Source organism: Netta rufina (genome assembly GCF_964035555.1).
Source record: "Netta rufina genome assembly, chromosome: 1".
Lineage (NCBI taxonomy): Eukaryota > Metazoa > Chordata > Aves > Anseriformes > Anatidae > Netta > Netta rufina.
Window position 1 is genome coordinate 44,931,867 of NC_140123.1, and position 15,786 is coordinate 44,947,652.

Sequence of the window (15,786 nt, forward strand, 5' to 3'; positions counted from 1 at the left end):
TTCTTCATAGGGGAGGTGCTCCAGCCCTCTGAGCATCTTTTTATCCCTCCTTTGGACCCAATCTAACAGGTCCACATCCTTCTTGTGCTGGGGGCCCTAGACCTGGATGCAGCACTCCAAGTGGGGCCTTGTGAGAGCAGAGCAGACCGTTGTCTTTGGACCTGCTGGCCTCTTGTCTGTTGATGCAACCAGGATGCAGTTGGCCTTTCTGGCTGCAAGCACACACTGCTGGCTCCTGTCTAGCTCAAAACTGTTCTTATAAGTAAATACAGACTCAGGTTTGCTTTTATTCTTTTTAGATGGATGAACCCACATAAAGAAGAATGGGCCTTTTTTATGCAGTTAGGAGTGTTAACATCTTCTGTTGGTACTGTCTGAGCTATTTAAATATTTCAGATTATTTCTTAGATGGTATTCTTTTTGCTACTATTCCCAAATGGCAGTGTCTGGCCAGCAAAATTCAGCTTAAGTTTTGTGTAACCACATGCTTATGAAAGCATTGACAGAAAATTAAACAACTAATGTAGGTCTGTGGTTCATGCTTACAGTTATGTACTTAGCTAAGTAGTGCAATACCTCATTATTAATATTCATTTAGTATCTTATGAATACCATATCCATTAGAGATTTGCAGTTGAAAGAACTTTACAAGGTCTTTATTTCTTTGTAAAGGTATATAGCAAAAGTTTGGTGAGCAAATAACGTAAGTTCTAGGGTGTTTTTCTATATAAAAATGCTAGTTGATCTTGGTTATCAAAGCTCTGAAAATATTCCTGTCATCTGTTTTGGTGATTTATGAAAGAAAACATAAAAGAGAAAGTTTTTGCAGTACCTTAATACCAGAAGATTATTTAGAAAAGGCATAATAAAACATAATTCTGTAATACTGAAAAAAAAAAGATTAAAAAATAAAAAAAGTGTGATCTCTAGTGCTCTAACACATCAGTCAAACTACATTTAAATTTCATGCTAGCCCTGATGAGCATCAGAAAAATACAATGATTGCATGTTGTCTGGATCCTGGATCTGATAGTTCACATTTTATTTTTGTCCATAATGTTGACATTAAACAATTTCTTTACTCATTTAGCTGCAAAGGCGGGTTATGGATAAGACTGTTAATTTTTTATCTTAATAAAGATTCTCACTTGAAATTTATCTGAATAGACAGCCATTGTGAAAATTATGGAAAAACATACAAACCTCTGGGATGGGTGAATATTTGTTTACTGAACAGGGCTGTAAAAGTAATCCTCATTATAAAATATTCACTGATAAAGAAAGAAACCAGAATTTGCCGTTCACTCATTCAATCAGGAAAAACAAACAAACAGACAAAAAACCACAACTGCTCTGGTGGTCAAAATTCTGTTCTGTAGGTAGAATTCCTTTGCTATTTGATACACTGTAAGATTTCCTTGTGAACTTGGCAAGTTAGCATCTGTGTTTATCTGTGCAGTTTCATATATGAAAAAGGCGAAATACTTCTGTATCTCAAAAGTTAGCTTTTCCATAAATTTATTACAGCGATCTTTGGAATCTACAGTAATGAGTAACATATTTTATGGTTAAGATAAGTTATTATAAAACAGTTTGAAATAAGATTTCCTTGAGATGTTGGATGTTTAAGTCTGATTGTGCTCCCTTTAATCAATGAAAAAAAAAAAGACCTTGACAGGGTGAATCATCTTATTTTAGAATAAATTTCTATGCTAACAGAGAAATTACCCTCTGGAAATGTCTGGGGGAGAGAAGGATTTGGTAAATAGAACATAGGGAACCAGCTGAGATAGATATCTAACTAGAAGTCTAGTTTAGTGTTCATGAAACCTATTTTTTCAAAGTTCAGATTTGACAATATAGCAGTTCTCATAACCCCTATTCTTGTCTGGGTATGTTTACTTCCTGAAAGACAGCATGCTGGGAATGAATAGTGAAGGGCTTTATTTTAATTTTTCTTTTTACTTTTACTTGTGCATTGAAGTGTGAAGTATGCAAAAGACCACTGGAAGATTTGAAAGCAGGAGACAGCATTTGGATTTACAGACAAACTGTGCATTGTGAGCCTTGCTATTCCAAAGTTAAAGGTAAGATGGTAATATATATCATAAAGGTAAGAAGGTAATATATATCATATTGAACATAAGGAAAAAATCATAAAGAACTTCATTCAAATAACTTCAATATATTACAATGCAGCTACTGCTTTCACTTTTTTTTCACTTTCACTTTTATCTGTGTACACAAATCTATTCAAAGTATTTAATTCAGAATTGCTTATGATTATATACAAGCCCAGGTTCTAGAAACAATAATTATTCTGTAACTGTGAGTGAGATGTCTTCACCTCTCATTATAACCTGTAGAGTCCTACTTGTGCAGTCAATGGAGACCCTGCAGTAAGGCAAATAAATCTTGCTCTGAAAGTCACAAGAATGTATTTCAAGGGTATCCAAGGATCAGGTTGTTATTCTGAAATGAACAAGGTTCTGAGGTATTCTGAACAGGGTTCTGAGGTCAGAACCCTAATGTCATTGGCGCACACACACACACACACACAAAAAAAAAAAAGCAGTTACGAAATCTATTAAAGTATAATGAAAATATTAGACTGTGAGTGCCATTCTTTCCCATGTGAGGAGGACAGCGAGTAAACAAACATGCAACATGGTGAAGAAAGAAGTTTTTGTTTTAACTCCTCTAAAAGTTGCTACATTTTAAGTCTTCTTTCTTCATGGCAATTATTAATTTCTAATACTATGTCAGTACCAAATAAAGACAAATGGAAACCTAAATGAAATGTTCTGATAAACTGGTGTTCACCTCTGTACTTATTTTGGGAGAAAATCATGTAAACTGTTATTATATCAAACATTGTGTGTTGTTAAAAACCATAATGTTATTAACCATTGCAAAATTGGATGAGAAGAGTGAGTCCAGATTAAAAAAGTAAGGCATTGTGACAGTTACAAAACTCTATAAAGAAATACCAAAGTATTTCTTAAGTGTTATAGTATTTCTTAAGTGTTAAGTATTAAGTGTTATAAACTTATATATCCTATTTCAGCAAATGATAAGATGTGACAGGCAGACTCCAGCAGATTTTCTAAAAAACAATTAATTGTCTTAAATTTCAGTGATGTTTAGAGAATGTTTATGTGCTTGGCATTGCTGATCAATTTCTTCTCTCTTGCAGAAAAATGGATCTACTAATTTTAACATAAAGAAAACAAGACAAAGAAGTTCCACAAATGTTTAGTAAAGTGTATTGGCCTGCTACTTCAAACCACTGTGGAAAATTATCAATTTTAATTTCTAGAAATAAGTACTCTAAATGCAGTCCTACTGCATTGTTCCCAAAAGAATTAATTCCAGGAGAATTTAGATGCCTTTTCATACACACATTCCTGAAAGTGAAAGAAGATGTTGTTCAGTGATCATCAGATCTCTGAAATTGCTAAACTGTATGGAAAACTAATGATAATTTATTGAAAAGTTATGAACTGCAGAATTTACACACCCATTCTGAAGGATGTTGTATTCTATTCAGAAACCACATCTCCTCAGAAATAAGGAGCTGTTATCTTTATGTAGTGTGAATGGGATTAATCTCATCTAAAATTAGCCATCTGAAAATCATCTATTCATTTTAAGCTACTGGTTTCATACTCAGTGAGGTGGGTTTTTCTCCATGCTTTGAGGACAGACATCAGTCTCCAGAGTAAGATTCTTCCCAAGTAACCTAGATGATAATTTTAAGATTATTGTTTTTCCAAATAATCTTTGGAAAATAGATCTCTCTTTATAAACTGCAGAGGGATGCTAGACAAAAATTATTAGGAGGGTTAAATTATTAGTATCAGACTCCATATTTTTAAGCTTGGTAACTATTGTATTACATATTTGTTGTTGTTAGTTTTTGTTTGTTTGTTTTGTTTTGTTTTTCTTTTTTATGTGCACACTAATAGTTGCCATGAAATCAAGGAATTACATACTTAGTGTGACATTATGTTGTTGTATTTATCTTTTCTGCTATTTTAATCTGCCTATCTGAACACCTGGGATGGATTAATCTCTCCTAAATTTAAACCCCTACGGTGTGGACATCTACATTTAAGTTACTTAATCTATTCTGTCTTTATAGTCACTAGAGAGAAGTAGATATTTTTAGGAAATGATTCAGTTGGTCATATTGCAAACACCTATTTTGTGATGAGGTTACCCATACTCTGAACGTATGTTTTACATTCCATTATTTGCAGAGGAAACTGGAGTGAATAGTTCAAATTTTAGACATCTCCATTAGGCCAGATGCCCTGCTTCTCTTGAGCCTACGGTGAAAACATTTTTTTTTTTTTTTTTTTTTCCTTTTGTACAATGTATATCTGTTGAGGTATAGAAACTGAAAGAAGAGTTCATTCTTTGTTATATGTTTCTGCAACACTAATTTATCTGCATTATTTGCCTAAAATAATAATTATTTCAGTGGTTTACTGGAGAAACAAAGGTGTTAACTACTAGTCTCCACCTTGAGAAGTTTTAGATCATGGTTATTTAAAAATGCTTTTCTTCCCTTACCTCTCATCTGAAAAGGATTTCTTAGACATGAATATGATAGCATTAGGGTGCTTTTGGAGGCTGCTGAACCTCAGCAGAGCTTAGAAAGTCAAAAAGTGCCAAAGCCATAGATTAACACTAGAGTGTTGAACAATTATCACAGCCAAACTTTCTCTCTTCAACTGCACCTACACTAGTGGAGACAGGAGCTATGGATTTATGTGTAATTTAAACCATTGGACCCTCAGCTGAATAACGATACAATCTGTCTTGCCTGGCTTAAAGCATGTTTGTACTGTTATATGAAAAAGGGCCATGAAACAGTGGATAATTGGTTTCATTATTTTTATGAAAAAATCTTATGAATTAATGGCAGTACCTTTATTAAATCTATTATCAATATTTGTGTGTTTGTGTGCTTATTGCTGACGACATACTGTGGTTAAACTACTCTCAGTATTACCCAATGCTTCAACAGGGTGATGAGACTTGCACAACAGGTGGAGAAAATCAGTAGAGATGTTTTAATATTGGGTCATAAATTTGGTCCTGTTCATAGACCAACAGTTATTGCTAAGGCTGAGTTGCAATGGTAGAGGTTGGATATTCATCTGAGCTAGTACATTAGAATCCAGGACAGAGTTTGAGGGGATTTTAGTTGTCTTCATTGGAGATCAGGAGAAAACTGTGGATCCAAATATCTGCTACTTAAATGCTCGCTTACAGAGACATAGCAATACAGAAACAATAAATAATAATTCTGTGCTCATTAATTCATCCTTGCTGAACAGCCCTGGTAATTTTGCCTCCAGCCCCCCCCCCCCCCCCTTATTTTTTATTCTTTTGTTATTTTTTATTGTATGTTGTAAGTTTCCTGAAAAGAAACACCGGTTATGTGTTGCTTTATATTTCCTATATAAAAGCCTGGGTAGCAGTACTCGTTAAAAAAAAATCATATTAACATCTCAATACCAATGTATCAAAACTTAATTGTTTTTTGTCCTTTTTGCATATCATTAGCATGTGGTGTTTTATTTCTCTTTGACTAATGCTTCCATGAAACAATCCAAACGAATAGTTTGCTGGCAGCTGTTTTAATGAACGCGTTATCTTCAATAATGCATTAAATTAGACTGAAAAGCTGTATTGAGAGATAATATACTAAATTACGTGGGGTTTTGTGATTCATCAGGCACGTTTTCTCAATGTGTAATGGATACTTTATTTTACAAAGATTGGGCATAGCTCTACAGGGGGAAAATCAAGCAATAGGAGAAAAGGAGTGAAATAATGCATATGATACATATTGATGCACTTAAACATGTAGTTGGTATCAAAACTACTGATATTTACACGAACAAGGAATGTCACAAGTACACGTTCAGAGTAGTAATGTATCCTGTTTTATCATTTATAGGTTCTTACAGAACACTCTTAGCATCCCCTCCCTAGTGGTGCTTGAAGCAAAGTGACAAACGTGTTAGCATTGTCCTCCAGTCCTTTTCCTCTTGTAATAAACATCTCTGTGAGTTTGACAAGGTCAACTCAATATGTTTCTTCTTGGTGTGGAGATGCATTTTGTGTCGGGATAGTTTCATGTGTTCAGTTTATTTCCTCAGAATGTGTATAGGTCAGAACTATGTCCCCTCTCTTCCCCTCTTGATATTTTAACATAACCCTATTATTTAGGATAAAAAGTATTCTCTTTCATCATTGTTTTTGCTTTTTGATCATAAGTGTTGTTCGTTGTAACTACTCTGTTACACCAGGAGACAGTTTTAGCTTCCAGTCAAGTCAGTATCAGACTACAAGGGAGAAATGTAGCCTCCTTTTCTGCTGTACCCAAACACCTTGTTTTTCTTCACAGCAGCATAACACCAGAGACACACTTCATTCCATAAAGACAGTGGATAAAGACACTTAATACTTAGGTAGGTTTGATGTGCCAAAGTCTGAAATTGTTGACCAAAAATGCTCTGTTTGGCTGCTTAACTGATGAATATCCTTGACGTCTTAAGGTAATTAGATATTTGCTTCTTTAACTTGAAAGGCATCAAGATGTTTTGCTCTTTGCCTTGTCTGAGCAACTCAGTTCTTATCTCCCACATCAGAAAAATTGTGACTTAGAAACATTCTGTGCATTTCAGGGAAAAGAATCTGCAGATATTCTCAAAGCATATTAGGCATGTGCTGTGAAGATCAGACCCCTTCAAAATTTTCATCTTTTAAAGTCATGGCGATGGTGTTACTCTCCTCTTTGAAAAGCTTACTGACCCAGACAGTGGGAGGGCCAAGTTCAATTTCTCCCCCAGTGTTACCTATGTTTTAACCAGGTCGTTTAAGGGTCTGTTGTGTGAAATATAACATGTTCCAATCTGTGCAGGGTGGATTCTTATAGCCCATGGACCACAGAATAGTTGTACTGCCTGCTGTTCACCTATTGACCCCTCAGGAATTACTATGGGATAGAAAGTATGGGAACAGTCCCAGGAGCAAGAACACATCCTGGAACTGATAATTTTTCAGGAGGTATATAGGACAAGGTATAGGACAAGGGAGAACGTCTTTAAACTAAAAGAGGGTAGATTTAGATTAGATATAGGTAGGAAATTATTTACTATGAGGGTGCTGAAGCACTGGACCAGGTTGCCCAGAGAAGCTGTGGATGCCCCAACCCTGGCAGTGTTCAAGGCCAGGTTGGATGGGGCTTTGAGCAACCTGGTCTGGAGGGAAGTGTCTGTGTCCATGGCAGGGAGGTTGGAGCTAAATGATCTTTAAGGTTCCTTCCAGCCCAAACCATTGTAAGATATGATTCTATGATTTTATCAATTTCTCCATGCCATCAGATTGGTCTAATTTATAATTAAAAGCAGTCTTAATGATTCTCTACTAATCTCTGTTAATGCCATGTTCCCTTCTAGCAATATTAGAAGAGTTACCTGTGGTCAGATTTGGTAAGAACACAATAGCAAGGGAGTGGGAGTTTGGGGGTTTTATTTCATACTACTAGAAATGTCTTCAGATGATCTCTTTTGAGCCTCGTTATTTTATTTGCCTTTTTAGTCTCTGAATTCTGCTGGTCAGGGACTAAATTCTCTCTGTGCAGTGTCCAGCACAGCAGTGGCCTCTGGGTGGTACTGCTGCACCTGTGTATGTGGCTCAAGGAAAACTGATTTCACCTCCCTTTGCAAGCAAACTACTTGTAGATTTACTATTTGTGTGGAGTTTTTATAACTGTGTCAGTTATAAATTGACAGCTACAGACTCATAGCCTGTGCCAAGACTTAAAACTGCTTGGTTTTGTCCTGTTAGATTCAATATCTGAGAATAATCGTGCCAAAAGCACTTGTCTCTGTATTGGCATTGCTGTACAATCATCAGACATCTGTTTAGGAAGCTCAGACAGCTATTGTGGTCAAAACAACGGCAGCCAACATTCTAAAACTACCTCATCTGGAAAAAAAAAAAAGAAAAAAAAAAAACAACAATAATTTCTGAAAAGGAAATTCAATATTTTTCTGGCTTTCAAGATGTTTTTCCTAATGGAGGAAAACAATTAGTATTAGTGTTAGTGTTCACATGTCAAAATAGACAAAAGAAGCAGAAAAAGGAGAAAAGATTCAGAAGAAGATGAAAGCATTATGCAAAGAAGCCAATTAGGGACAAGCAGAATCTGTGATTTTAAAACCGGGGCTAAGAATTTAAAAAATTGCCATAAATAATGGTGCCATTGAAATCAACAGTAAAACTTGACTGCAAGTTGAATATTCTAGCAAATGTTACTTTATCTTCACATCTTCTAGTTCCTCTAGAAAGTTTTCACAGGTGGAACTTTGAATTACAAAAACCCTGTTTTTAGTTCAAATACTGGAATTAAGAATGTGGTACCAGCTAACCAATTTGCTGAACTCTGACAGCCAATAATTAAAAATACTAACTACTATTTAGAAAGTCTACAAAAGCATATTATTGATAATACATTTGAAAACTGCTTTTATCTGTTTACCAAAGTATCTGTGGGAAAAATATTCTCTGTGTTTTGACATCTGTGGACAGCTTGGGGAAGAAAACAAGAAAGAATATTATTTTTTCTGCCTCTTCCACTGTAGTATCAGACAGAGGAGAGCACATGCTTTGAGAATTCTTTTTTTTTTTTTTTTTTAAATTGAGCCTTCTAAGTAGAATCAGATCTCCTTAGCAGGAACACAGACGAAACAGTAAAGAAAGGCTAGGAGGATCTTTGTTTCTTATGAACAAATCTGAACAAACACAAGGAAAAAATCTAGCTGAAAAGGATATGCTCTAAACCACAATTCATATACACTGACTGTACACCTGCTGAATGGACCAAAATGACACAGAGTCAGCATATTGGGCTTACGCGGCAAGGTTTTGGGAGTAGAGCAGGTTGAACGGGTGGCCTCTGTGAGCAGAGCCCAGCTGACTTGCAGAAAACGGACTCCACAATCAGTAAGATTGTAAAGTAGGTATGTTTATGCTGCGCTGGGCAGCATGGGGAGTAGTTCCACCAAAGTCATGCACACCTGAGGCAGCAACTTGCCTTGGTTATATGCACTAAAGAGTTACATATGCATGAAGTTTCACAATACCCCTATACATATTCATAACATCTCCCTGCTTCGTATTAAAATTTGTTTCAAGGAGTCATTTCCATAAACTCCTCACATCACGCAGTGTATTCTGGTGGTGGTCGTTGGGGGTCGTGGGGACGAAGATTGATGATTCTTCTTCGTCACTGCTAGTTGACCTCTTGTCTTTGCACAGACTCAGTTGCTCCTTGGCTCTTGTCCATTTGCAGGACCAGTTTCTACCAGTTTCTTAAGATAGGCTCACACTCTAATTAAGAGACTGACCTTGGTAAGGGGCCCAAGGCTTCTTGCTTTAGTTTATTTGCACAATGCACCATAGTTAGCAAAGACACTAAGTAGCATCCTAGTTTAATGCCGTCAGTGCTCTATCTCTACTTGATAAGATTCTCCTAACTCCCTCTCTCACAGCAGATACCCCATGTCAGATCAGAGCCAGCTCCAAAAGGGACCTGCAGCTGGCCAGAACCAAGCCAGTGAGCGACACTGCTTGGGCAGCTGGGAGAACAGATTTAAAGGGGGAAAAACCTGCTGCACAACAGCAGCTGGGAGAGGGAGGAGTGAGAACCAGCCCTGCAGACCCCAAGGTCAGTGCAGAAGGGCAGGAGGTGCTCCAGGCACTAGAGCAGAAGTTCCCCTGCAGCCTGTGGAGAGGCCCGTGGTGGAGCAGGCTGTCCCTCTGCAGCCCATGGGTCCCACATGGAGCAGATCTCCACGCTGCAGCCCGTGGAGGAGCCCCCGGTGGAGCAGGTGGATGTGGCCTGGAGGGGGCTGCGGCCCATGGAGAGCCCCTGCAGGAGCAGGCCCCAGGCCGGAGCTGCAGCCCATGGAGAGGAGCCCACGAAGGAGCAAGGGGTCTGGGGGGAGCTGCCACCCACCCGTGGGGGACCCGTGCTGGAGCAGTTTGCTCCTGGGGGATGGCCCCTGTGGTACTGAGCCGTGTGGGAGCAGTTCCTGAAGAGCTGCTGCCTGCGGGCAGCCCCTGCAGGATCAGTTTGGGAAGGATGGCATCCTGTGGGAGGGACCCTGCATGGAGCAGGGGCAGAGAGTAACCGTGAAGGAGCAGCAGAGATGAAGCGTTAGGGACTGACCGCAGCCCCCATTCCTTGTTCCCCTGCACCGCTCGAGGGGAGTAGGTATAAGAGAGTGGATAGGGAGAAGGTGTTTTAAGTTTGCTTTTAGTTTCTTACCATTCTAGTATGTTATCATAAGGCAATAAATTACATTAATCTCCCTTATGCTGAGTTTGTTTTGCCCATGAGGGTAACTGGTGACTGATCTCCCTGTCCTTACTCAGTCCATGAGCTTTTTTCACCATTTTTTCTCCACCTGTCTTTTTGAGGAGGGGTTGTGAGAGAGCAACATGCTCATGCTGAATTATCCTTCAGTGTCAAACCATCACAGCCAGAAAGACTGATACAGCACTACTGAGACCTAGAAGGAATGGAAAATGTTTTTAATGCTGGAAAATGATTTGTTGCAGGAAAGTTCTCAAGATAGTGCAAGAAGAGGTTTTTGAACATGAGGGTTTTTTTGTTTTGTTTTGTTTTGTTTTTAATACCATATGATGGGAATTAAAGAAATCACAAAAAGTAACACAGGTTTTTCTGAATGTCCAGCAAAAATTTTTGCTTGAACAAAGTGAATTTGGATGAAAGTTCAGATACTCTATGAAACCATTCCCCTCTCTAAGAGTTAAATACATGCAAACTAGGACACAAATAAAACCTTCCAAACAACTGTAAACTTTCCATGCTCTTTAGACATTCATTCAACTGTGTTATCGGTGCACTCAGATTTGCCTTCTCAACAAACATATTTAGTGCTGGACTTTTTTTTTTTTTTTTTTTGTGATACTTATTTTTTTTCCTAGATATATCACATGACCAGTGCTGAGCATATTGCTATTTATTTTTTTAACATGGTAACTTCTAAATCACTTTACAATATCATAAAGCATTCAGTCTGCTGGCCTATACTTATTAAAATTTTACAAATTTTGAAAATTACTTAGTTACCTTAATGATAAGGTTCCTAACATGGATGGTAATTTTTTCCCCACTTTATTGTACAGCTGCTGAATTTCTTGAATCTTCTTCTCCAGATAACTATAGATAGAATTAATTATGACAGAAATTTTTTTAAAAAGAGAGAGAAAACTAATGACCAGAGTTAGTTGAACACTCTCAGTATATTCATGTCATCATGAAGTAAAACATTTTTCCTCTGTCAACAGCCACTTTTCCCTGAAGACAAATCAAGCTGAAATCAAGTCAGGCAAAATGTGAGCTGTGGATTTTTAGCCATTTGGAGTGTTATGGTTTTGTGTGGGATAGGATTAATTTTCTTCACAGGGGCTTTGTATGATGCTTTGTTTTGGATTTAGGGTAAGAACTATGCTGATAACACAGCAATGGTTTAGTTGTTGTGGAGCAGTGCTTGCACAGAGCCGAGGTCTTTGCAGCTCCTCACACTGCCCAGCCAGCGAGGAGGCTGGGGGTGCACCAGGAGCTGTGAGGGGACACAGCCAGGACAGCTGGCCCAGGCTGGCCAAAGGGATGTCTCATACTGTATAACATCAGGGGTGTAGGATAGAGGAAGAAGGAGGGGATGTGATGGCATTTATCCTCCCAAGACACTATTACGCATGCTGGGCCCTCCTCTCCTGGAATTGGCCTGCTGATGGAAAGTAGCGAATGAATTCCTTGTTCTGCCTTGCTTGTGTGCACAGCTTTTGCTTTACCCAGTAAACTATCTGTATCTCAGCTGATGAGTTCTCACACTTTTACCTTTCTGACTCTCTCTCCCCCATCCCATCTGGGGAGAGTGAGACAGTGGCTGTGTGGTACTCAGCTGCCTGCTGGGGCTAATCCATAAGCTGTGAGCTGTATTTCTGTCATTCTTGGTGAAGACTCATAAGAGAGAAACAAGCTATCCTGATTCAGGCTGATGCTTTATGAAGGGAAGGGAAGGGAAGGGAAGGGAAGGGAAGGGAAGGGAAGGGAAGGGAAGGGAAGGGAAGGGAAGGGAAGGGAAGGGAAGGGAAGGGAAGGGAAGGGAAGGGAAGGGAAGGGAAGGGAAGGGAAGGGAAGGGAAGGGAATAAACATATTTATGCAATAAATATGTTTATTGCATAGGCAATATTTTAGATATCATAAATACTGATTTCCTGGAGAAACTGGGGCTCAGAGAAAATGATGTGGTTTTGAACTTTATTCTATAGAAAATTCATACTAACTACTATGTACTTTAAGTTTAATGTTAATTTAATAAGGAAAAAGCCAGAAAGAATTATAGTAGTTTAAAAAATGAAATTCTATAAAAATAATAATGTAAATTAGCAGGAAATGGAAAATAAGAACTAAGAAGGCAAAATGTTCTCAAGAGACATTGAAAAGGAAGGTTCCACACTGTAACTCCAGGAAAATATTTATCTACTCAAGTACTTTAGAACAAATCTGTAAGTCTAGCTATAAAAAATATCTAGGACCAGACAGTACCCATGCAAAAATTCTCCAGCAGCTCAGATGTCCCATTGTTGAACTTCTCACGGGCATTTAACCTATTGCTCAAAGCATGCCTGGTGTCAAATGAATTGGAAGCATCAGCTGTGACATCAGACACGAATAAATATGAAAGCTGCTCTGGGGAACTACATTGCAGTTAATTCAACTTTTCTATTGAGCCAATTTGTACAATTTTTAATAAATAATGGAATACACAGGCATCTGGATATGTATAATACATTGGAGGAGATTCTGTGTAGCTTTTTCAAGGCAAGGTATGCTCATGAATACATGAATGTATCTGAAGGCATCAATATGTTTTTGGTTAAGGCGGCTTCTTTAAGTGAATATATTGGGATTTACAAGCAAATTTTCATAGTTGTTCCCAAAGCTGTCATGATATAAGAAAACAAGGAATTTTAATTAAAAGGAAATAATAGGTTGGAAAATTCATTTTTTTATTATGGGGGGAGACAGGAAACAATGGAAAGTTCAGCCTGGCTTCTGTGGGGGCAAGGCGATATAAATTAGGGCTTGTCAGCTTGGAAGAGAAGTAACTGAGTTTTATAAGTCATGAATGACAAAAGAGAAGCTGAATAGAGAATGATTAATCATTCCGTCTTAGAAAAACAGAACTAAGGGACACCCAATTAAATTAAAAGGCAGCAGATTTAAAGTAGATAATAGGAAGTAGCTTTTCTTACAATGCATAATTAAATTGCAGTGCTAATTGCCACAGGGTGTTGTGGAGTCCTAATGCATAAATGGTTTAAAAATGGGGCTCAGCAAATGTAATATTATTGCACATTGGTAGCTATAAAAAAATAAACGATCCAGATGTCCCAGTCCATGGACTACTGAAAGCTGGAGAGGATCCCTCACTATTTTTCTTGCTTCTTGTATGTTTTTACCTAAGGAGCTGCTATCAGTCTTTGTTACTGGTTTAGATGGACTTCTGCTGGTACTTTAGTGTCTCTATTTTTATAAAGCTACGTTCATAATCACTTTTCAGAATGGAACTGCACTTTTAAAATCTCACCAGACTTGGAGGTTACCATCCGTGCTCTGACCTTATTGTAACACGTCTTTTGTATTACCCAGACTGGATTACTGCAATTAATTCTTTACTGGCTTGCCTGAAAGGCAGGTCCAGCCTGCAGCTATTATAGAATAAAGCAACAGGCTTATTATCAGAGAAGAGCAGATGGGATTTGTAGACTTCCTGCTTCTTTGTTCTCTGCATTGGGAGTCTATCAGCAACTACATCGACTCAGAAATTTCTGCTAGAGCAGGCCATGTAAGTAGCCAAAATCAGCCCCCTCTCTGCCACCCCAGTTTCTCAGGTGCAGGAATAGGAGGTTCATGGGCATGCTCAGATGTTTGGGGTCAGTGTTAAAACATATTTTATCAATAACTTTATAAAAATGGATGGAACCATAAAGGCTTTATTGTGTTTTGTAAAGAGCTTATGGGTTCAGTAACTTGTCAGCTAGTGTTGGGACACTGAATGGAGCTTGTTAACATTTTTTTAGTAATGACAAATATTCTCTCTCTATATATATATATTTTAAACAGTTAGGTAAAAATATTTTAATGATGTCCAAACCATCTTTGCAGAAGACTAGCAAGCCAGCATAAAGACCATGAAACAGTGTGTTTATGAGCACCCTTGGGTGAAGATGTGTTAGTGAAATTCTACATACATTTGAAATACAGCAACAAAAGCAGAACAGTGAAATAGATTTTTACTCTTTAGTAAATCCAACCATCCAGGAAATACCTGGAAAACAAAACAAAACAAAACACAGTGTGTCTCACGTTGATTATTAGCACAGCATTTGAAGTGTGCACAAGTTTAAGCTCTTTTGCCAGATGGAGATTAGGTTCAAAGCAGCCCTACTCAAAGAAGAGCCAACTTCCTGGCCTGCTCTCTGCTCACTACGAGATGTAGTGAACCTTATCCCGCCTGTGATCAATTTGGCTGAACTCCCTGAAAAAGTCCTTGTACCCATGCTAAGGCACTATGCTTGGTCCTAACCTCTTTCTCTTCTGGAAGTCTGCCTGAAGAAGTGTCTGCATACAACATTTGTGTAGGCAGCACAAACAGAAGAAGGTAGCTGAAGATCTGCAACTACTTTTACTTGTAACTGAGGACAAGCATTTCCATGGTGACTCAGAGTCCCGTGCTGTGGTGTTACATACTGTAGTGCATCTCCAGATTTGTGTCCTGATTTGCCTCCAAACTGGTGTGTGCATTAGACTTGTTGTCAGTGAAGGGCCCTGACCACACTGCCATGTTCCTGCTCTGGCAGTTAGAGGACAATGTGTCAGCTTGTATGCCTGGGACATTTGTTTTATGCTTTTCAGCGAAAACCTAGCTGGCAAAGTGATCAAAATACTGTTTTCAGATACATTATTAAGTTTCATTGAAGCTAAGCCTGTGCTATCAACATGAAAAAGCACTATATAGCTAAAAGGTGTAACAATCAGATACCTGCTTCCTTTTTGTTGGTCTAACTTTGTCCGGCTAAAAGAGAAAAAACAACTCCATTTTGAATCTCTTTTGAATATTTCCTCTGGCTGAGAGGAAATATTTCCTCTGTCACAGGCGCTGACATTACAGTAAGCTTTTTTTTTTTTTTTTCTTGTTGTATATTACTGATGTCCAATAAACTCTATACAGCATACGCTGCTAATTATCACTTTACAATCTTAATGGATTAGCATATGTATTTCTAAGAATTAACACTAGTACCATTATTAGCGATAACGACCTGAGAGATATGCCTGTTTCCTGGGGCTAAACATGTAGAAGCTCAATTCTTCTTTTCCTTAGGGGAATAAAGATTATGGCTATCTGTAGTAGTGGAAACTGGATTAGGTTACTCTGATGATGCTTGGCAGAATTGGGGCCAGGAGTTTTTTACACTCTCAACATTTTTCTACTTCTCTCTTCCAAATGGACAGAGGAGACCAAATGAAAATTTTGGATTAAGTGCTGTCTGTTTGCAGTCTGTTACACTGGAGGCTATATGTATTCTCTTCAGTGGTAAAAGTCGTATATCTGGAAGTCAGTGCTTTGTTCCCTGCTCTGGCTTCCTTTCCAGCCATTCTC

At 38.2% G+C, this 15,786-nt stretch overlaps 1 protein-coding gene across 2 annotated transcripts in view; it reads left to right on the plus strand.

Moving 5' to 3' along the window:
* SCEL (sciellin) overlaps positions 1-4,878 on the plus strand; it is a 73,795-nt gene extending 68,917 nt beyond the window's left edge. For both annotated transcript variants that reach the window (XM_084306407.1, XM_084306408.1), the window contains 2 exons: positions 1,985-2,087; positions 3,197-4,878. In XM_084306407.1, coding sequence (XP_084162533.1) covers positions 1,985-2,087; positions 3,197-3,213 — 120 coding nt within the window. In that variant the 3' untranslated portion in view covers positions 3,214-4,878. The remainder of the gene's footprint in view (positions 1-1,984; positions 2,088-3,196) is intronic.
* Positions 4,879-15,786: the final 10,908 nt, after the last annotated feature.